General features: G+C 37.6%; 1 protein-coding gene across 1 annotated transcript in view; it reads left to right on the top strand.

The window, feature by feature from the left end:
- Nucleotides 1-23,897, top strand: part of LOC135219729 (cryptochrome-1-like) — a 163,722-nt gene that overhangs the window by 31,987 nt on the left and 107,838 nt on the right. Inside the window, exon 2 of the mRNA XM_064256737.1 lies at nt 4,533-4,641. Coding sequence (XP_064112807.1) covers nt 4,533-4,641 — 109 coding nt within the window. The remainder of the gene's footprint in view (nt 1-4,532; nt 4,642-23,897) is intronic.

The raw sequence follows: 23,897 nt of genomic DNA, 5'->3' as shown, positions 1-23,897 counted from the left end.
TGAAGGGCATTGGGAATGTGTCTGTTCATCCCAGCAACCTCAAAAACTATGACTTAGACACTATTATACATCATTTTTTACATTTTATTTTTTACTCCTCACCTTGCCTAACTATCGTGACTTGCACCTAAAGGGCATCAGAAGTGTCTATTTATCTCGCCATCTCAAAAGTTATGGATTAGACACTAATATGTGTAGTTTTCAGTTATTTTTAGATGTCATCACCCTCCTACCCCTTCTCACTCCACTTTCTATCGGGCTAAACTTGGACTTACAGGCTATAAATTAGACACTAATATCTGTTGTTTTCAATTATTTTTACATGTCATCCCCTTCCCACCCCTTCTCAACTCCCTTTCCTACTGGGGTTGAACTTTGAACTGTCATTTTATGTTATTTTTATATGTTCACCCCCTTCTCACCATGCATTCTATCGGGCTAAACGTAGACTTAAAAGGGCATCGGAAGTGCCGCTATTCATCTCAGTGAACTTGGAAACTATGGATTAGTCACTAATATAAGTAAATTTTTTTTTTTTTACATGTCACCCTCATCCCACCCATTTTCACCCCTGCTCCTTTTGGGGCTGAACTTGGACTTGGCATTGCGGAGTGTCACTATTCATCTCAGAGATCTCGAAAACTATGGATTTGACAGTAATATCTCGTTTTTTGGTTAATTTTACATGTCTCCCCCTTCCCACCCCTTTTCACCCCCCATCCCCCTGTTGGGGCTGAACTTGGACTTGAAGAGCAATGGGAGTTTCACTATTCATCTCAGCGACCTCAAAAACTATGGGTTAGAAATTAATATCTGTCTTTTTTGGTTATTTTTATGTCCCCTTTTCATCCCTTTGACTTGAAGGACATTAAGAGTGTCATTATTAATCTCAGCGACCTGCAAAAACTGTGGATTTGGTGCCAGTGAGGTCTTACCCCCACAGTATTCTCTTCCCTGATGCTAAGTTACATGTATACCAAGTTTGGTTTAAATTGTTCAATACGTGTAAAAATGTATGTGGCACAAACACACACAAATCCCATATATATATATATATATATATATATATATATATAATATATATATATATATATATATATATATATAGATATTATATATATATATATATTACATATATATATATTATATTGCATATATGCATATTTAACTCAAGAAGGTGGCAATAGTTTTATCATTAAACAAAATAATTTTTTAGAGTGAAATTTGGAAAAGCAATGTGCATAGGCTACAGGTGTGTAAAACTAATTGGATTGTCAGGCAAAGGTATAATAAAGTTATGTGGGTGTGTTTGTGCGTGTGTGTAAGTACATTAATTGGTAGCCCTAACAATTGTTCGTACATTATCCAGTATTTGCCAAAGATTCGTTCTCCACTTTCGGTCATATCTATGAATGTATGTATGTATGCATGTGTGTATATTATATATATATGTATATATATATAATATATATATATATATAATATATATATATATATATATAGGTATATGTATTATATGTGTGCTTGTATTACATCTAAATGTATACAAACAAACATTTTAACCCACACTTTTTTGTAGACACCCCATGGATGTCTCTTTTTAAAAGTGAGAAGTGTGAAATATTGCTCTTATTGTCATTTTGCCTCGGTAGCCTGTTGTTCATACCATTGATAATGACGCTCAGTCGACGTCTGTTTCTTCTTTGGCGAGCGGCTGATTTGCCCTCGTGCATCATCTGTAGAACTCTGAGCAGAGTTAGCTTAACGAGAAATGCGGCCTTTGTCCCTTTTGTTACGAGTGCAAAGTAATCGTCTTGGTCATTAAGTTAGGTGCTTTGCTTTGGTTTGCTGCCTTATTTATGGAATATTGTTGACTTGTAAGAATTGCGTCTATGCAGACTGTAAGAATTGCGTTTATAGCAGACTTATAAGAATTATGTTTTTAGCAGACTTGTAAGCTCTACGTTTATAGCAGCTTTCAACAAAGCCATTTCGAAATAACACGAATCCCGTTCCCAGCAGCTATAAGATTTGACATGACTGGCAGGGTGGTCTGTGGTCATTTGGGCAGCTTTAATCATTGTTATAAGATAGTTTAAAGAGACCTTTCAGATACTTTTTTTCCCTGAAATGCGAATCGGGAATTGGAGCAATGATCTGTCAAAGAAGCTGGACATTTTGGTGAGGAGAGATGGAAGGGAGCAGATTTAGAGCAAAAGTTTGGTGTGCGAGGCATACTGTCCGCCGACAGTGTATGTTAAGTATATCTTAACATACTGCGCACTTTAGGGCTGTGTCAAATAGACTTTCGCCGATAAAATTTCACCAAAACATCGGATGTGGATCGTATTTTGGAAATAGCTCTTTGAAGCCACAGCTTAATTGGCAGAAATATGCAGTGATGTCTAATTTGATAATTAAGTAAATCAAAGAAATGTAAAGGGAAACTTAGCTAAATCTAGGAGGCTCATAGATAGAGTAGTAAAACGTCATTACTGAATGCCCTCCTATTGATACTGCAGTATGACGTACTTAACCAGACACCCTGCCATATATTTTATGAATGTAGACTCAGTTGTTGGTGGTAGTAGTAGTAGTAGTAGTAGTAGTAGTAGTAGAAGAAGAAGTATATATGGAATTCTTATATTGTTTCACACTCAAACGCCTACCCTACATTCTCTCTCTCTCTCTCTCTCTCTCTCTCTCTCTCTCTCTCTCTCTCTCTCTCTCTCTCTCTCTCTTTTGCTTGTGGCCATCAGCTACTAACTGGCCCGCTTGTATTCCAGAGGCGACAACTTGCTAAACTATTGCAGCGATATTTACAGACACCATCATGATAATATTCCCCGTAGAAAGATATAGTGCTGTCAGTGCACCTCACGTGGTGCACTGCAGGCATTATTAAAGGATTTCTGCATCCCCTCAGCGCCCTGCTGTGCACCTACGTACTTTGTAGCCTTCTACTTTACCTACGCTCCTCTTCATTTCTTCCATCTGGCTGTCCAACCACTCCAACTCCCGCTTTTCACCGCCTGAAAGCGCTGATTGTGGAAGCGCCCCAGTTTGCAGTGCTCAGTTAGTCTGACTTCATTCATTGCAAAAAAGTCGGAAAGTATATACTCATCGTCAGTGGTTTTTTCATTCAAACAACCTGTTTGTGTGTGTGTGCTCAACTTAAAATTATACCGTTTATATGATGAAACAAAAGTAAAGCATATGAAATATTTTAATAGTTATCAAAAATATTCCTAACTTTTGATATGATTTCATCATGACTCTGAAAGTTTCATGACTGTAAATGAGTGTGGGTGAGATATCGAGGAATAAAACAAACAAACACGAATGCTGAGTGGTGACCTTCATCAAATATCGTTATCCGCAGATGACCTTCGCTATGGAGTGATTGATATCAGCTTCCCCCAGTTCATGTTAAATATGCTCCATAATGTTGGAATATATTTATTGCCTAGAATGTTTTGACACATTTGTAGGTACACCGGTTAAAGCGTGAAATATGCAATTTGCCTGATTTTTAAAAATTCTCTCTCTCTCTCTCTCTCTCTCTCTCTCTCTCTCTCTCTCTCTCTCTCTCTCTCTCTCTCTCTCTCAGTGTACCTGTCTCGTCATTCTGCAATTGCATCGTATTTATGTAATGTAGTACACATTTTGTTATGCATTTTCATGGAAAGTTTTGTGATACATAACGTCAGACCTGTTAACCGTTAAACTAGTCAATCATACCATTGAATTTGACCACAGACAGTTAAATATATAATTAAAAACCGTTGCACGTGATTTACTTGTACCCAACGCGATTTTTATGTATACACTTAAATGGTTAAGAAGTTCCTGTGCACGTTAAGGTCCGTTATATATATATATATATATATATAGATATCACTTACAGTTCCCCTTCAGCTATATTTCCCGAAGATCGCGAATTAGATATTGAATGACGTTTGCAGCTTAGTGTTTGTATTTAAAATCTCATTGTGATGTCATGAAGATACATAAGTTCACACATTTATATATATATATATATATATATATATATTATATATATATATATATATATATATATATCGAGCTACAAATGACCTTTAATATCTAATTCGCCCTACCTCGGAATTAATATATTTTCATATTTGATTAACCGAAGGGGAATTTTTTAGGCGATAAGAGATTTGCCGGCTCTCTCTCTCTCTCTCTCTCTCTCTCTCTCTCTCTCTCTCTCTCTCTCTCTCTCTCTCTCTCTCTCTCTCTATATATATATATATATATATATATATATATTATATATATATATATATATATATTATATATATGTGTGTGTGTGTGTATATATATGTATATTGATGCTGAATTTAAAGAAGAAATTTCTTCTTTTCATTGGTTGGATGCCAAATAAATCTCTTACTATTTGATTGCAATGTTAAATCATTTAAAATTGCACTGAGTAAAGCAACTGTTATTATTATTCTTGTTGTTGCTGTTATAATTGATTAATTATGAATGCTTGTTGTTGGCCACAGGTTTCTCCTTCAGTGCCTGGAGGACTTGGACACCTCGTTAAGAAAGCTAAATTCGCGCCTCTTCGTCATACGCGGGCAACCTGCGGACGTCCTACCACAGCTCTTCAGAGTAAGTGTCTCATTCATCATTCTTTCTTCTTTTTTTTTTTTTTTTTTTTTTTAACTCGTGACAAAATCAGGTAAGGGACAGAACGACCTTTAGAATAAAAAAAAATGTTTGAGATTTGTTGGACAAACTCAGTCAAATTTGCTGTCATTTTTATCAATAATTAACAGTGGATTTTGTTGTTGTTTCTGCTGTTTTAGTATTATTATTACACCTGCAAGGGGGCTTACAGAAATTTTAGTCAATTTTTGGTTGGCATTCGAAACCTCCCCCATCCCGTTACGACAGCTAACTAATATTCGGCAGTTACTTTTATATTGATAATATTATTTATTATTATTATTATTTATTATTATTATTATTATTATTATTATTATTATTATTATTATTGTTGTTATTATTATTATTATTATTATTATTATTATTATTATTATTATTATTATTATTATTATTATTATATATTGCATTATTTTCAATATTATTGTGTTGTTCTTGATGGTATATGTTTTGCCCGAATCGTCGTTGAGAGTGTGTATAAGGAATGCGCTTTATAATCGATTTAATGTCTTCATCTGTTTCTCATCGCATGAGAGGGCCTTGCTGTAGACAAGGTCTCTAGACCTTGGCTGTAGAGAGGGCTCATTTTCTGAATCTGCGAAAGTATGTATTTTGGGATGAAGTTGCGCGCCCGCACTTTGTCCCACGGAAATTCGAATGGCGTATGGACCCACACAGATCCAGCGTTGTTCAACTAAACTAAGGGACAACCAACATCATCATCGGGACGAGGGCGTTTCCTCTATTGTTATTGTCATTAGGGAAGTGCAGTTGTTGTGTTTAGTGTTGCAGTGCTGCTCTACTCTCTACTAAGCCTTTCGTATTTTGTGGTTAACTGTTTCAGTTGTAACGTCTGGAATTTCCGTCATGTTTTCGGTTTTGTTCTCGTGTGAATTTACTATTGTTGTTGATTCTCGTATCACTTTATTTGAACTCGCTTAGTTTACCATTTTATCTTCTTATTCTTTCATGTTACTGACGTCGCTCCCCGCTTTTTCCCTTTCTAATCCTGGTTCATTTTGATTGCCAAAAGTTCGTTCATAGTGGCCGCTACAGAGAGAAATTTGGTGATACAGCCAGATCATGGGGACTTTTCACGAACTATAAAGAATTACTCCGTATCCATGTATCAATTGATAAATGCAAGGTATGACACCATCATATTTACAAAGCAACTATTGATTAAGTGATGTTTAGAATTCGTCCGTTACGACTAACCCAAATTGTTTACAATATAAAATAAGTATTTCCATTTCGCTCCAGTCCTATGTTGGAAGGCTGAATTCTACACGAAACGTAAATAATATACAGTTCTCTCTCTCTCTCTCTCTCTCTCTCTCTCTCTCTCTCTCTCTCTCTCTCTCTCTCTCTCTCTCTGCGTGTGTGTGATATTTACGAAGTAGATCTATATGATTATGTCAGTTTTTCTCACTAAGGGCAGTGCTATTCGGAGAACTTTAATTTGTTGTATATGTAAAATGTCTCCTTCAGTAACCGTAATAGATCAAATGAGTTAAGCGCCTAAGGTCTTCTATACCAGAGTTGGTTCGAATCCCAGTGGGAAAAAGAATTTCGGTCTTCAATTCCTTTCGGATCTCTAGATTGACAGTGCAGATTACAACCAGGAAAATATGTAGTAGAGGAGAGTCAAGTAATGTGGTTATTTAGAGCACATTTCCAGAGTTCAGGGGCCTCCTTGCTGTCAGGGGAGCTGAAAGAAATGGAGTGCAGTTCAATGCCAGGTCCTTGTTTGAATAGAAAGAAGAAATTCTGCTGTATGGTCTTGACCTCCGTCAAACCCACATTTGCAACATACTGAACTGAATGGATGAAGTTCATGATATCCTTAGTAAAAGACATGTATTCCTTTGAGATGGTTGCTACTGGTGTTGTATGACAATCTGGTTGAGAGTAACAAACGTTTCTCTTCTTTGTTTTGTGAGACTGGCCACTGAGTTGCATCTTTATCGTTGATGTGGATGGCCAGGTGACTTTAGAATGTATCCGAGAGAGGGGTGAAGGGTGAAAAGGGTGTTCAAGGGTGTTCAACACACTGCGGATGAACCAGTTAACGTTGAAGAAGTTTTCTGCACATCGAATTCAGCCACGGTTCACCGTTTGAAGCATAGATTTATCTCTGATTTTTAGTCATTTGTTTCTTCTATGGACCATCCTTAGTTGTGTGTGTGCATGTGTATTTTTGTGCCATGTATATTATGTATAAATACATGTATAAAATCACACTCATTTACTCGTGCGGTTTATTGAAAAAAAAAAATTCATCATCCACTTATACTCCTTTCTATCCTTTTTATATGGGCGTCACTAATGCAAAAGCTCCTGTAGTTAGTTCCGAATGGTTCTCCTGTGTTTAGCAGCGAGTTGAAATGACAGTCGTTCAGAGGCTCCAACTTTGCTCTTAATTCACTTACTGATGTTGCTAAGAAGTCTCTAAACAAATTTCTCTAGTTATTCTTCCTGTGATTTTTTAAATTTTAATATATTTGTTTATTTATCCAAAAGGTTTTATTGTTAATGTTTTGACATTGAATCGGTTTGATTAATATCTTCAAAGAAAACAAGCGAGGAAAATTCTCGTAGAAGAATCGAATTGGTGTCTCTCTACCATTCAGAGGTCAAGGTTGATGGAGAGGTCAATTTAGCTTATGCCTGTTCTGTCACGATTAAGTAATGGTCTATGCTGAAATGAACTCGCCCTCTCGCCTAGCTAACGCAATGGGAACTGTTTTGCTTCTACCTGAAATAAAGGAATGTCGTTTGTTGCAATTGCCCGATTTTTTATTTATTTTTTTTTTAATTTTGTGTGTGTGTGTGTGTGTGTGTGTCCTGGACACCACTGATTTCCAAAGAGGATTTGTCTCCGCTATGGTTCCTTTAGGGGTCGTAGGTTATCGAATGAAGAATCTAATGAACCTAGGTAAAACATTGAATACTTTGACTCTGTCTCAATCTATCCCATATCCATTGTACTTTTGATCAGTTGTTGGGCGTGCCAAGATGATGACATAGTTAGTCTTGCCAAGATAATGTTGTAAAAAAACAATGAGACTGTCCTTGCAGCAGGGCATTTCTGTCCAGTGAAATGCCCACTACGATGCCCACCGTCTTGGCATCTGCGGCATTGGGGCTCTTTAGGGAGGCCTTGACACGTTCGAATCTCGAGGCTTCTCTGCTCATTCACGCGTGACGGGAGTCCTGTTTGTAGTTGTGGCCGGCTATTGGTTACACTTTGTTGTTAACAAGCGTCTGTTTTGGCACTGACCTGAGAGAGAGAACGAGGCAGGTCTTTTCCTGGGTAGTTTGTTTTTTATTGCCCTTCTATTTTATTACTCCTTATTACTCATATCTCTCGTCCCCTTTATTCCTCGTTGTTCCTAAGCAGTTTTCGAATTTGGTTTTCATCGATTTAAAAAATTATGAAGGACTTGGTTCTGCACAAAATAGAGAGAGAGAGAGAGAGAGAGAGAGAGAGAGAGAGAGAGAGTTTTGCAGCATTGAATGTTGTATGAGGCTGGCATAATTGCTATGATGTGGAAGGCAAGTGGTAAAACGGCCACAGACTATTATTTTGGCAAGGATTTTGACTGGCGAACTCGTTCCGGAAGCAGTAATGCCCCATGAAGCCATTCGTAAAACTCTCTCTCTTCAGGAAGGTTAGCGCCCCATCCCCCAAGACCACGTTAGGTGCCAGATCCCTAGTCCTGAGATCTTATTTAATTCATGTTTGCATAGCTCGAGCGACCGACCTATTGAATGTGTTCTTTATTTTATTATTTGCTGATAATGAGACAAATAGTCTTAATCTCTTCATGTTTCTTGGATCTTCGTGTAAAATTTTGATTCAGGGTAGCCGTGGAATCTTACGGAAGACAGAAACAGAAAAATAACCTCCAGAAAGATTGAATATCATTATTTCGTATTTTTGCCATGAACTTCGTGCTGCATGGAAGGGGGAGGCTCTGTCAGTTGCATTATGTTAACTTTTTCGATGCTTTGCTTTATGAATATTGAAATCTCTTGCCATTTCTCTCTCTCTCTCTCTCTCTCTCTCTCTCTCTCTCTCTCTCTCTCTCTCTCTCTCTCTCTCTCTCTCTCTCAGAAATTATTTTGGGTAGTGTCCCGTTAAGTTCTAGGAGAAAAATAGGAGACTGGGTATAATATTCCTGACTGGTTTCGACTATATCTCCTAGTCAATGGTTTGGAAATAAAGTCGAAACCGGTCAGGACCTATACCCCGTTTCGTATTTTTCTCCTGTGGATATGTGTTGTAAATGAACCACTTGCTCAAGTCATTGTAATCATATATATATATATATATATATATATATATATATATATATATATATGTATGTATGTATGTATGTATGTATTGGTGTAGATATATGTGTGCATTAATTTACTCGTTCCTTCAGATGTGTCCAGTCATGTCATCCCGAGCTTATAATGACAGTTCACGTTGTTTGTCATCTCGCCTTATCATCATCACCATCGTCATTCATTGCTATTGAAACAAAGAAACAAAGCGGGCTGCCCCCACATCAGTCGGAACGTTATAAATCCGTCCAAAAAGAGCCTTCGTTTTTGTAGGGTCATCGCTTTCATGAGAGTAATTAGCTTTTCACAACCTACTCACCGATACCTGGAAAGGAGTGATATGAAAACAGTCACCTCTGGGGGGGGGGGGGGGTGGGGGGGGGGGGGGAGTTAATTATGTGAAACACGTCACTTCTGGTGAGGGGTTGGGGGGGTTAATTATTAACAGACGTTGGCGGCTACTATCAAAGGTATCTCTCTCTCTCTCTCTCTCTCTCTCTCTCTCTCTCTCTCTCGTATCTGTAAAGATGCCTCGTGTTTTTATATACGTTTCGATTCCTTTGAACTTCGGTATTAATGAGTGAATGCTCGGTTGTGCCCACGCAGATTTGCGTCTGAGTGACAGACAGACAGACAGACAACCTCAGAAATACTTTTAAAATGATTTTACCTCTGTTGGGATGGGAGGTTACCTCGTCGAGATCTTCCTCCGTGTGGAACAGATAGTCAGTTGCTAAGGTTATTGAAAACAGTGAATGCCGTCATTATCCCAGGAATACTCACTCAATCAAGTGTGGGGAGAGAGAGAGAGAGAGAGAGAGAGAGAGAGAGAGAGAGAGAGAGAGAGAGAGAGCGCTATTGTCTGACCGGTAAAAAAGAGGGGGGGGGGGGGGTGAATCAGTTAGTGCTCTACTTCCCGAAATGAGACCGTATTATGCTCTCACGAAGCGAAAGATTGAATGGTGTAGCAAACCAGTTGGACAATTACTGAGTAAGAGGTTCTTGTGTGTGAAGCAGTAGTAAATGTTTAGTTTGGAATGATTTTTTTTAAGTAGTACCTTCCAGCTTTCTTCGCAATAGTATTGTTTCTTCTTCCTATAGTGATGAGGCTATTTTCTCTTTTAAAATACTTATGCTATGGCCTCATGAAACATGACTGCTCATTTCTGGACACACTTTGTTCTTCAAACATTCACTTATAAACCAGATCATATTTTTCATGGCTTTGGCTTTGTAAAGGTGTGCTTCATATCTTTGCATCATGAACAGCTTGAGTTCCAGCAACCACAACAGAAGTACATTTCAACAACTGTATGAAGTTACTGGAACTCAAGCTGTTCATTTTACAAGATTTTAAGCACAACTTTATAAAGCCAAAGCCATGACAAATAAGATGTGGTTTACTGCTTATGGCGTGAGTGTCATTCCCACTGCCAAAGCAGTGAACCATCACGCTCAGGTAAGATACAGGGAGATCGGTACCTGTGAAATGGGTCCTCCAGTCGCCTATATAGTAGGGGGAAGTACCTCCCGAGCGGCCAGATCAGTCAATCACGGCAGCCATAGTGATTCTATCTTGGCAGCTGTGCTAGAGCTTCGCATTGGTAGTAAGGGAGGTGGTGAACCAAGAGTGTCATGGGGATTTGTGTCTTTTTTTTCTCTCGCAATAACCTTCGTAACCCACAAATGTTATCATTAATCTCAGCAACCATACAAATATAAATTCAATGACTGTCTCTCTATAAGGAGTGGACTGGTAAGATAATTCCCCGACACATGAGTTGCTCTCTCTCTCTCTCTCTCTCTCTCTCTCTCTCTCTCTCTCTCTCTCTCTCTGATAACGAAAGGAAACTTTGCACGTGAAAGGGAGGTTGGGGGGGGGGACTGCATTTGCAGGTGTCTGAGAAAGAAGCATGCCCCACCAGCCTTGCATCATGAATGGATATTTTTTGTGGGAGATCCGTTGGTTCTCCTGCAAGGGATGTTCGGGGTGGCATCATCTTCACACAGGTGGAACAATGGACTTACAGGCCACCTGTACCTTACGAATAGTATACTCTTTATCCATTGTTTACTTCTTCACGCCTATCTCCTTCGTGTATTAATCTCTCTCGGTCTTTCATGAAAGCTTTTGACGCTTTTGGTTCAGGGGAAGCTCTCTCTCTCTCTCTCTCTCTCTCTCTCTCTCTCTTTCTGTGTGTGTGTGTGTGTGTGTGTGTGTGTGTGTGTGTGTGTGTGTGTGTGTGTGTGTGAACATGGGGAAAATATCCTTTTGCTTACAGACAGAATTCACCTTGAACTCAACCAGTTGTTACCAGTGATTCAGAAGAAGCATCAATTGTGTTAGTCGATCTTTGCAGAGTTCTTGACAATGACCGCAAATGCTTTGTAAGAAGAAGCCTGTGAGGCCGATCATGCACTGAAGCCCACTAAATCCGTCACAGCTGCCTCGGAGCAACGTGATGCAAGTGATACTAAAAGAAAATCAGTGGGAGCATGGGAATGCGCACCTTTGATACAGGATTTTGCTTTCCATTTCAACTGATACATTAAGGAATTAATGTCTTGAGATGCACGATATAGCGCGTGTGTATATTTTCAAGTTATCTCTGATTCTCTTACATGTACTATCGTGTATTCTCAACTTCAATGTATCAAAATAGACCAAGGTCTATTCTCAAGTTGTTTCAGATTTTAGGACATAAGGAAGGGTGTGTATTTTCGACTCCTGGCAAACGGTCAGGATAGATCAAGGTGTATTTTCAAGTTACTTCAGAAGGTAGAAAGTATCGACTGTTTTAATCTTATTAGAACTTGTCATTATAGCGTTATATTGTGGAGTTTCAGATTTGAAAAGAAAATTCTAGATTATAGGGGCTGGTGTTACCCACGCTTTTCAAAAGTTACATTGTATCAGTGGATTATTGACCCAACGACTGTAATCTCAGTCTGATAATGTGACTTTAATCTCAGTATGATAAGTGGCAGTAATCTCAGTATGATAATGTGACTGTAATTCAGTCTGATAATGTGGCAGTAATGGCAGTCTGATAATGGGACTGTAATTCAGTTTGATGATGTGATTTTCATCGCAGTCTGATAAGTGAGTGACTGCAATTCAGTCTGATAACGTGACTAATTCAGTCAGATAGTGTGACTGTCATCTCAGTCTGATAATGTGACTGTAATCGCAGCTCGTTAATGTGAAGAGGAATACTTATCCTATAAATGTAAGAGGATAGATAATCACCACTTCATTTTTTTTCAGTACGAAGAAAGTTATTTTCTTCTACTTAATTTGAGATTTACAAAACTAAATGCCATAGTGAACGTGAAGTGTTCCCAGGAAAGAGTTGATGACAAAAATAGAATGAATGATTCCTGCGCAGATATTGCGTTTTCTGAGAATATTCTTGAAAAAAAGAAAAAAAACGAGGCTGTCAATATCAGTTTCAGCAATACTGTGAAGGTAACACGGTACCTGTGTTTATGATAGATTTGGCACCAAACTATTTTTTCCTTGGTAGAAGACAGTAAGATTCATTTAATAATAATAATAATAATAATAATAATAATAATAATAATAATAAATAGCATTTCAGTCTTGTTCAAGCAACTTTGAACACCCCTTTCTGACATTGTTCCTGATCAGAAGAATCGACTCAGGTTTGGTCATTTTCCGCTGAATTGATATAAATTGTTTTGCAATATTCACAATAAAGAAATGAGTTTGTGAAAGACAAGTGGCTCTAGTGAACTGAAATAAGTTCAAAATAGACGTTATAAAATGATCACGGAGCCAGAGTTTTAATAAAAAAAACTTCGAGGGTCTGTGTTGTCACGTTGTTTCGAATTTCTTCCTTGAAGTTTTCGGGTGTGGCGGAATCGAGGTCGGGAGATGATATCTGAGTTGCCAATGATGACCATTTGTAATATTCTTTCGGTAGGGGAATCTGGTTGCCGAGGGACACGAGAAATCTAGGTATATTGTCAGGTATGATAACTAAAATAACTGAATAAAGACAAAAATAATAAATACAGACTATTTATCTACTCTTTACTTTTTTTTTTTATGCCAGACCAGTGAGTGAGTTTTTAAATTTTATTTTATAACTATGGTTTGGAACTTTCCTTCTCCCATCATAGACCTGTTGTGTTCCTCATTTAAAGGCTCAGTCCTCCAAATGTTCAAATTGACTAAAGGTCAGAGTGTGAATAAGGAAAACATTAACTTTAATAATATGATGAATATAAAAATAGTTACATTCTAAGTGGGGTGTGGAACTATAAGTCAAGAAAATATAGAATTGCTGAAGGATCTCTGATAAAGCGAAACAAGTAGGTAGCTACATGGGTTATTTGTTTCAGGACTCTCCAGTGTCAAGAACACCGCCACTCAAGTTTCGGCAGTTGTCAGCTGAATGTAAATGTGAACCGTTAAGATTTGGGTTCGTTAATGGTCACCGGTTTGGCAGATCAAATTCCCTCCGTAGGCGGAGAGTGCCATCGTCAGTGTACCTCGCATTGCGTAAGGATCCTTGCAGCATCCCTTCGGCCTCTTGATTCCTTTCACTGTGCCTCCGTCCATATTCTCTCTCTTCCGCTTTAACTTTCCACCATTTCGACCAGCTTTTTCACATCGCAACTGCTTTGAGGTTGTCCTGTGACACCTTTCAAATCCTTCTTATTGTGCATTTCCGTTTCATCGCTGAATGACCTCATTGCTCTCGGCGCTTGGTCTTTGGCCCAAATTTTAAATTCTATTTTATTTCTAAGGTCAAAGTCAGGAGAAGAAATTTCAGTTGCCATTGACTACCTTTGTATACATTATTACTTATTATTACAATGGAAGTGTTGTAGGGATGGAATGCAGCATCATCAGTGACCTTGTGGCTGAGGCCAGGGCAATCTCGGTCACTGATGAAGCAGCTGTAGGAACCTTCCAGTCTGTTATCACCACCCAACGGATAAGTAGACGACTCTTGGATTTCTTAGAAGAGTGGGGAAGTGGACGAATGCCATTCATGCGGTTGAATGGATGGCCGAGGATGTCAGCCTCATTCTTATTGACAACTGGACGTGAAGGTCAACATCGTCCGACTTAACGCAATTGCCATCATCGACTCCACTGGGTTATTGAATCACTGAGCTTGACCTTTGGCAAGGTCACTTCTTAGCATTTCATATTAATTAGTTTGACCACTGCATTTTTTGTAGGGAATATTTTTCCTTCCTAGAGAGTGAGATCATGCGTTAGCTGTTAATCATCCCCGTAACGTTTTACATCAGAGAGAGAGAGAGAGAGAGAGAGAGAGAGAGAGAGAGAGAATCTTATTCCCTCAATGTTTTACGTCAGACTTTCCCTTGACTTGGTAAGACGTGTATTTTGGGCTGTCTCCTGTCCACTCTATTTTGCCCTGCTCACTTACTGCTACAATTGCCGCGTTGGCCAAGTCTTGTGGGCCTTCTTACAGGTGTATGTCCGACTACTTCCTCATTGACTTAACTATGTTCGTCCTTTCTCATGACGCGTCCAAACCATCTCAGTCTGAGTAACCTATTTGTTTTAAGGTCCCCAAGCTCCTTTTTATGCCAGTTTCCCGAATCTGTTAAATGATAATTTTCGAAGGGATTTTGCTAAGTTTGTACACAAACATTTTGGAGCCATAAATCTAAAGCCTAGACTTGGAATTTATGGCTTCAAAGAACACGGGCTCGTTCTTCAAGTTAGAGATCTGCTCTGTTCTTAGATGACGTCGGGCGTCGTTGATGACAGCACTTGTCTCAGATGTAATCTGGGAGAATATGTAGGATCTACCCGGCGGCGTCTCCTCGGAAGCAGGGCTGATTCTCATCGGAACGTTAGCTACAGAACTGGGTGTAAGTTATCTGACACTTTTCTTCGTGCCTCTTGGCGTTGTTTACTATTAGTGTGGTATCAGCTTTGATGCTGAAATTTCGCTTGGTTAAGTGTGGAGCTGTTATCAGCTCTAGTTTTATGAATATATGACTTGATTTTGACTGTATGAAGTATTTTTTTTTCCAAATGTTTTAAATGTTCTTTTCATTATCTATGATGTTTTGTTCTTTTAGTCTCCGTTTTAGTCCATGTGCGTGCAATTTAGGCCTGTGTTCTAATTTTACCATTTAATTTTCAACTATTGGATCTCATAATCAGCTCTTATTTGATGATAATTTTTTTTTTTGTTAGAAAATCCCTGAAGAAGTGGCGATGTTGTCACGAAACGTAGGGACATAACAAAACGGGAATCTCATCAGATTCCTGCCTTAATCTACTTCATCGTGTCTGATCTGTGTTGTATATATAAATTTATATACACATACGTGTAATCACGTGTTTTTCTTCACTGACGAACGTTCGCATTATGTCGTCTTAAATTTTGTGTTCAGATTTTTTTTTTTTTTTTTTTTTTTTTTTTTTTTTTTTTTTTTTTTTTTTTTTTTTTTGCGAGCACCGGCTCTTGCTTAGATATCTTCTCGTAAATCATTGTCTCGCAAGAAAGTCGAGCAAGCGCTGCCTTCGTGGAAGACGATGATTATATATATATATATATTATATATATAATATATATATATATATATATATAATATATATATATGCAATTGTAATAGCCACAAGAGGGCATTATGGCTGTTACAATTGCAATATGTATCTGGTAAAAGAGAGGAGAGAGAGAGAGAGAGAGAGAGAGAGAGAGAGAAGAGAGAGAGAGGGGGGGGGGTTATCCTTTGCCTTTCGGACTGGCAATTTAATCTACTTCCTATAAATAGTTCAGTTTTACTGGGTTTCCCGGAGAGAGAGAATCAAATTTGTGTCAGCAACCTGGGGCCTATAGTTTAGAAAAGGGAGTTTTTTTTTTTTTTTTTCAAAGTGCCTTTGGGAAAATATATTTTTATTCAAACAGTTGTCACGATGATGACGCACAACACTTAGTATAATTTGTGGTGCCAATTGTTCGCACACATTCATTATTATTATTATTGTTATTATTATTATTTTCAACTATTTAAGTTCATGTTACACAGGTATGTATAGCAAGAGGGCGGTTCATGGTAAACAATTCTCCCATTATTATTATTATTATTATTATTATTATTATTATTATTATTATTATATTAGGTTATTATTAAGGGATGACCACGTATGCCTTGCTCTAATTATGGATTTGACTAATGTGAACGGACTCCATCTGATATATCCCATGGAAGAATAGTAAAAGTGGACGGATCTGATTGTCATTAAAAGCATAAAGAAACCTACCGTATCTAAACTGTCATGACTTCAGAACCGGTGATTATCATGAATATTATTATAAGTATTGCTTCCTAAAGGAAACTCCTCGGTTCCTGACATCTCTGCCCACCATGACTCCTGTGGGTGCCCCAAGGGTCGCTCTTCACTGGAGAGGTCATATTCCCTCCCAGGCTGAAGACGGAGATCGATACGTGGCTGTGTTGTGTCTCGTACTCGATTCGGCCGGAGAGATGAGTGGTGGTGGTGGTAGGAGCAAGGCAGTATTTTGTCGTAATGTATGCGCATATGTGCCCCTGTGTATATCGACGTGTTTTGTTTAGGACAACCATATTCATATTAGTAGACATGACAGTATGGTTAATAACAGATCGTATATATATATATATATATATATATATATATATATATATATAATATATATATATATATATATGTGTGTATATATATATATATATATATATTATATATACATACATACATACATACATACATACAGAATATATTTCTGTATTATTAATATACAGCGGGATGTATTATGGATGGATAGATGTATGAGTTTTAGGGCAGTACTTAACTGTTTCCTCTGATGTAATTATCATATATTTTTGCAATTAAATGTTTAATGTTTATATGTAAAATGTAATGCCCTGCTCATACGTGGTATACATATAAGAATCAAGCTTTTCAAGCTTTAAATTTTTTTTCAATTTGAGTTGCTCTCTCTCTCTCTCTCTCTCTCTCTCTCTCTCTCTCTCTCTCTCTCTCTCTCTCTCTCTCTCTCTCTCTCTCTCTGGCTAAAGCTACCACTGTTTATGTGAGAATGCCAGCCTTGCTCTAGTTAACTCAATATCAATAATGGTATTCGTACCCACGTTTGTGTGTGTGTGTTTATTAGTAGAGACTATTTGCCGTATGTTTTATTTAAGAATATTTGTATGCATCAGTGTAAATTTTGTCTCCTGAGCCGAGATGAATATTCTTTCTAAAGGTTATATGGTTAAAGGTTCCCATATATGCAAAAGTACCATTGCATAAACTAGCATATGTTGCACTTCACAAGCATATCTTAAGGTCATGTTGCCAACGGCGTGCTGACAGCAGCGGTGCATCGAAGACGCTGACTGACTGCATTGGTAACAGTACATCAGGGAGCAATGCCCCTCCTCTGTTGCCATGGCCTGTTATGCATTGTGTAGTCACTTACGCAATTTCTTTTTCCAGTCCGGGGGCTGCTTTCCCTTTTTGGGGGGGCACATTGGGCTTGTAGCCTTGAGCTTTTCCAAATAGTCTTATAATAATAATAATAATAATAATAATAATAATAATAATAATAATAATAATTATTATTATTATTATTATTATTATTATTATATATATATTTTTTTTTTTTTTTTTTTTTTTTTTGTTTTTTTTTTTTTTTTGCACTATCACAGTCCTCCAATTCGATTGGGTGGTATTTATAGTGTGGGGTTCCGGGTTGCATCCTGCCTCCTTAGGAGTCCATCACTTTTCTTACTACGTGCGCCGTTTCTAGGATCACACACTTCTGCATGAGTCTTGGAGCTACTTCAGCCTCTAGTTTTTCTAGATTCCTTTTCAGCGGATCTTGGGATCGTGCCTAGTGCTCCTATGATTATGGGTACGATTTCCACTGGCATATCAAATATCCTTCTTATTTCTATTTTCAGATCTAGATACTTATCCATTTTTTCCCTCTCTTTCTCTTCAACTCTGGTGTCCCATGGTATTGCGACATCAATGAGTGATACTTTCTTCTTGACTTTGTCAATCAACGTCACGTCTGGTCTGTTTGCACGTATCACCCTATCCGTTAGTCCCAGAGGATCTTTGCGTGATCATTTTCTATCACTCCCTCAGGTTGGTGCTCGTACCACTATTACTGCAAGGTAGCTGATGTTTCTTGCACAGGCTCCAGTGGAGGGCTTTTGCCACTGAATCATGCCTCTTTTTGTACTAGTTCTGTGCAAGTGCCGGGCATTCGCTTGCTATGTGGTTTATGGTTTCATTTTTCGTATTGCACTTCCTACATATGGGAGGAGATGTTATTTCCGTCTATCGTTCTTTGAACATATCTGGTTCTTAGGGCCTGATCTTGTGCCGCTGTTATCATTCCTTCAGTTTCCTTCTTTAGCTCTCCCCTCTGTAGCCATTGCCATGTGTCATCGCTGGCTAGTTCTTTAGTCTGTTTCATGTATTGTCCGTGCATTGGTTTGTTGTGCCAGTCCTCTGTGCTGTCTGTGGACTTGATCACTAAGCAGATCTTAGTGATCAAGTCCACAGGAGGATGGACGAGAGCTTTAAGCTTTGTATAAATATATTATATCTAGATAAACGAGCATATTACTGTGGATCCTTCTATTGATATATATATATATATATATATATATATATATATATATATATTGTTACGAAGTGCCAAGTATCTGGTTACCTTGCATCAATTATTACCTCACCAAAAGCCAAACCCCCTCCTGACCCTCATAAACACGTTTTTTGTTTAAACGACTGAATACACTAAAGGCAACAGTGATCCCTTAACACTTACCAGTATTGCAGAAAATCAGACTAAGTTCATCAAAACAGGTGTGAGGTAATCTTGTAAGTAATTAAATTAATCAAAGGGCATCACTCCTTCAACAACTTTCAACTCTAAGTATTTCCCTGATTTCAGAAGTCTAAGTACTTTCCCTGGTTCTAAGTCACTTCAATTAAATTGAAGGAAAGCAAATCAATTACCACTCTATGGTCTCTACCTATCATAAATATAGTCATAATTATATATTTATACTGTGTAAGATAAAGAAAAAACTTATAAAAATTTAAATACAAAAATTTATTATTAAATTCAAAATTTATAAGTGAAATTCACAATATCAGGGAAAATTACTGTTACTTGAAAAACAAAGTAAAGTTTAATTAATTCTTGAATCAAATTAAGTAAAAAATTAAATCAAAATTAATTTATCATAAAATTCAAGAAAAATTAATTCAATCAAAATTCAAAAGTGTTAGGCAATAACTGAAAATTTGAAATTAATTCACAAGTGCTAAACAACAATAAAACTTGAAAAGAATTCTAAGTAAATGCAAATCAATTCACAAGTGGTTAAATTTAATTAAATGTGTCAATGATAAAGCAATGAAAATAACTAAGTCAATTAAATTGTGAATGCAAATGAAAATATAAAACAAAACAAAAAAGACACACTTCAATAAGAAAATGAATAAGTCACAAACAATGGAACAGACACAAACACAAAAACATATCAAAAATGTGTAAAAGTGTAAATCTTTTTCATAACACTGTAACCAACAGTTTTTACCAAACTTCTTAACAGACAACAGTTCCTATCAATTATAGTTAAACACACTCCTATCCATTATTAGTTATTCACTGTTCCTAACAATTATTAGTTGCAACTAATAAAAAATATACAAACACTTTACCTTGGTATACAGTTTCTTTCTCTTTTGCTGCAGCTTGTATATTACACTTTCACAAAAACAAGGCGCCGTTACGAAATGTTTGTTCAGATTCCACAAAAGAAAGAAAACTAAATAACACTAAATAAATTCTAAGAAATATCAAATATAGAATTCTCACAAGTTATAAGTGACCAAATTTACGTTACGTTAAAATAATCTCAAATGTCGATGAGAGAGAGAGAGAGAGCGAGAGAGAGAGAGGGAGATCTAACTGCCTCGAGTCTTAAGATCGAATGAAAATCTCTTCCTTTATGGAAATGACAGAGCAGATGTCTCAAAACGTTCTAGGCATGAAAGCTTCTCGAAAGTTCTGAAATCTGACGCAATCTTACACACATAATGCAACATCCACGTGGGACTCGGCAAATACATAATCGTACAAGACAAGACTGCTCAACAGATACGTACCCGATTGAAACGGAGGGTAAACGATAATTAAGATTGACATGTTTTTTATGACAACGAGCTCGCTATCAAACTGCGCTGACGAGCAGGGAAGCAAATGGATCTCGCAGACTCTAATTTTAAATTTAAAGTGCTGACATAAAAGTTAAACATTTGCAGCTTTGAAAAGACAAGGATCTCTCTCTTTACGTTTATATATATATTCTTTTACAAGACGTTAATGCGAAATCTGAACACACATTTTAAAACATCCTATTCTAAGCTATCTAGGAATCTGAAAAAATGTTACACAATCTAACAAGACATTTCAAAGAGGGGAAAACATGCATTTTGAAAGTAGCAATATATAATATACCTCCCCCCAGAAGATTTTTTATCACGGTGTTGAATCCAACGATTCGCAACGAGATAAATAATCAGCAACTACATTGTTTTTGCCACTAATGTGCTGCACTCTTAAGTTATACTGTTGCAGGCACAAGACCACCTGGTCAGTCTTTGATTATGGTTTTTCATTTCTGGATAAATGACAGTGATTTGTGATCAGAAACACTACAATTTCTTTCATTCATTAGGTCTATTCACATACACTTCAAATTTTTTTCAATGCGGTGATTAAGGCTAAAGTTTCCTTCTCAATTGTCGAATATACTTTCTGATGTTTTTTCAATTTTGTAGACATGAAGCATACAGGATGGTAGATATTATTTTCATCTTCTTGAAGTAGAACAGCTCCAACACCACAGTCTGATGCATCAACTTGTATCACAAATTTCTTGTCGAAGTCTGGAGCTTGAAGTACTGGTCTTGAAGTTAAAATGGCTTTTACCTTCTCAAAGGATTCTGACTTCTGGAGTCAAATAAACTTAGCTTTGGGACTAGTCAAGTCTGTCAAGGGAGCTACTACGGTGCTGAGAAATTTGGGCAAAAACGACGATAGAAACCAGCCATGCCTAAAATCTCTGTAGCTGTTTCCTGGTAGTAGGTGGGGTAGCCTTACGGATACCTTCTACATTAGCATTTACTGGAGCAAGAAGGCCTTTCCCAACTTCAAAACCCAAGATACTGTACAGTTGCCTTTCCAAACTCACTCTTCTCTAGGTTGACTGTTAATCCTGCTTCTTGTAGTTTCTTGAAAACTTTCTTCAGAATCTTCAGATGTTCTTCCCACGTTGTAGAGTAAATCACGATGTCATCTAGGTATACACCTACTCCTCCTATTGATCCTAGCAGTTGATCCATCACTCGTTGAAATGTTGCGGGTGCATTCATCAGACCAAACGGCAGAACAGTATACTGATATAGTCCAAAAGGAGTAATAAAAGCTGACAGCAGCTTTGCATTCTCATCTAAGGGAATTTGATAATATCCTTTCAACAAGTCTATCTTGGAAACAAACTTGGCTTGCCCAATATTATCAAGTAACTGATCTATAAGAGGCAAAGGATAATTATCAGCCACATGATAGAATTCACTTCCTTATAATCAGTACACATCCTAAATGAACCATCTGGTTTCTTCACTAACACACATGGAGAACTGAAATGACTTGAACTGGGTTCTGCTAATCCATGTTGCAGCAAATACTCAACTTCCTTCTTCAAAACATCTCGATGATACGGTGATAAGCGATAGGCTCTTTGCTTGAAAGGTTTTCCATCTTCTTGAATCTTGATTTCATGCTTGGTCAGATCAGTACGTCTAGGCACATCTGAAAAAATTTCTGGAAAACTTTCTAATTACGTCACTTAAGTCTTCACCTTGGTTCAACACTCAGATGTTTCAGTTTATCCTCCAAATTTTCCAAAATTGAAGAATTATTCATCTTGCTTGCAGCTCCTAATTCGTAGCCATCATCGTCTTCTGTAGATAAAGTTGTCTGGGTTACTGACACAGTTTCAGTTTTAGTTTCTGAGAAATAAGGTTTCAAGAGGTTCACATGTATCTTCCTTTGTCTTCTTCTTCTTTCTGGTGTTTCAATCACATAAGTTCTATCATTAACTTCTGAATTATCTTTGTAAGGACCTTGAAATTTATTAGTGAGGGGAAATCTCTTGACAGGTAAGAACACTAACACTTGTTGACCAACACTAAAACTTCTTAGCTTAGTCTTAGCATCAAATCTCCTTTTCATTTTCTCTTGACTCATTTTCAAGTTTTCTAAAGAGAATTTTCTAATCTCTTTCAACCTCTTCCTTAAGTTCTTCACATACTCTGCTTGGCTTTCCTCTTTATTTTCTTCCCAATTTTCTGCAAGAATCTTCAACGGTCCTCTAACTTCTCTTCCAAAAATCACTCATTAGGTGAACATCCCATACTTTCTTGGTAAGCACTCCTAACTTCAAACAACATTAATGGTAAACCAACATCCCATTCTCTTCCTGACTCAGAACAATACTTTGTCAGCATACTTTTCAATGTTCTGGTGGAACCTTTCCAAGGCACCTTGAGTTTCTGGATGATAGGCAGTGGATAACTGTTGTTTCACTCCTAACAAATTCATCACATCCTGGAATAACTTTGAAGTAAAGTTTGTTCCTCTGTCACTTTGTACTATTTCTGGTATACCAAACTTTGAGAAAAACTCCACAAGTTTCTCAGCAACTATCTTGGCAGATATGTTTCTAACAGGGATTGCTTCTGGATACCTTGTCACTGGACACATTAAATGTCAAACAAATATGCATTTCTTTCTTTGTCTTCGGCAATGGTCCAACCATATCAATAAATCACTTTGCTAAAGGGTTCTCCTCTAACTTCTATAGTTGTAGGGGGGGTCTTTCTTGATGGTTTCATTTCGGTTTTCCAGCTATCTGGCAGGTATGACACTCACACGACAAAACCATGCTAACTCTCTGTGAAGTCCAGGCCAGAAAAAGTATTTCATGATCTTCCTCCCAACAGATTCTTTTCCTGATTCCCATATGTCCAGACCTCATGAGCTACTGCAATCACTTGCTTTCTCAATGGATATGGAATCAAAATTTGATGATATTCGCCCCATTGCAGCATCTCCTGGTATATCTGTAGGTCTATACTTCCTCATCAGCAAACCTTCCTTCAGATAGTAACAGGTAGGAGTTTGTTGCATCTCTTCTCGATCAACAACTCTGAAGAACAAATCAGTTAACGATGCATCCTTCTTCTGCAAGTCCATCAGCTTCTCTCTTGTCACTTGACCAACTTCAAAGGTTGAATTCTCAATATCTGCTAAACTCAGCTACTGTAGTTTCACTACTGTCTTCAGCAACACTTTGACTACTCTGAGTCTCTTCAGGAACATCAGGTTCTTCTTCTTCGTCGTCGTCGTCCTTCATCTTCTTGGGAAATCTCTTCTTGGTCAGCACTATGGGAAATTCACTTCCCTGGAATAATTCTTCTAAGCACAAAGATCCTTCACTTGATCCTTCTTGGGTGTGTAAATCCTCAGTTTCTTCACTTAACAGTCGTAGTTCTCTTCATACTTCTGGTAGTTACACAACTAGGAAAACAGGTGGGGGTTATTCTTCTCCAACTCTTCTGTAGGACTAATCCTCAAATGGTTTGTCTGTCACTACAGGACAAGGAATAAATGGCACACCACCAACTTCATTCCCAACAGAACATGTATACCTTCCACGCAGCTAGTGAGTCCTTTACAGCAAAATCAACATTCCCTGTCACCAATTTACATGACAGG

This window comes from Macrobrachium nipponense, chromosome 1 (assembly GCF_015104395.2).
Source record: "Macrobrachium nipponense isolate FS-2020 chromosome 1, ASM1510439v2, whole genome shotgun sequence".
Classification (NCBI taxonomy): Eukaryota; Metazoa; Arthropoda; class Malacostraca; order Decapoda; family Palaemonidae; genus Macrobrachium; species Macrobrachium nipponense.
The sequence above is the reverse complement of the archived record's forward strand: the minus strand, read 5'-3'. Positions and strand labels throughout refer to the sequence as shown.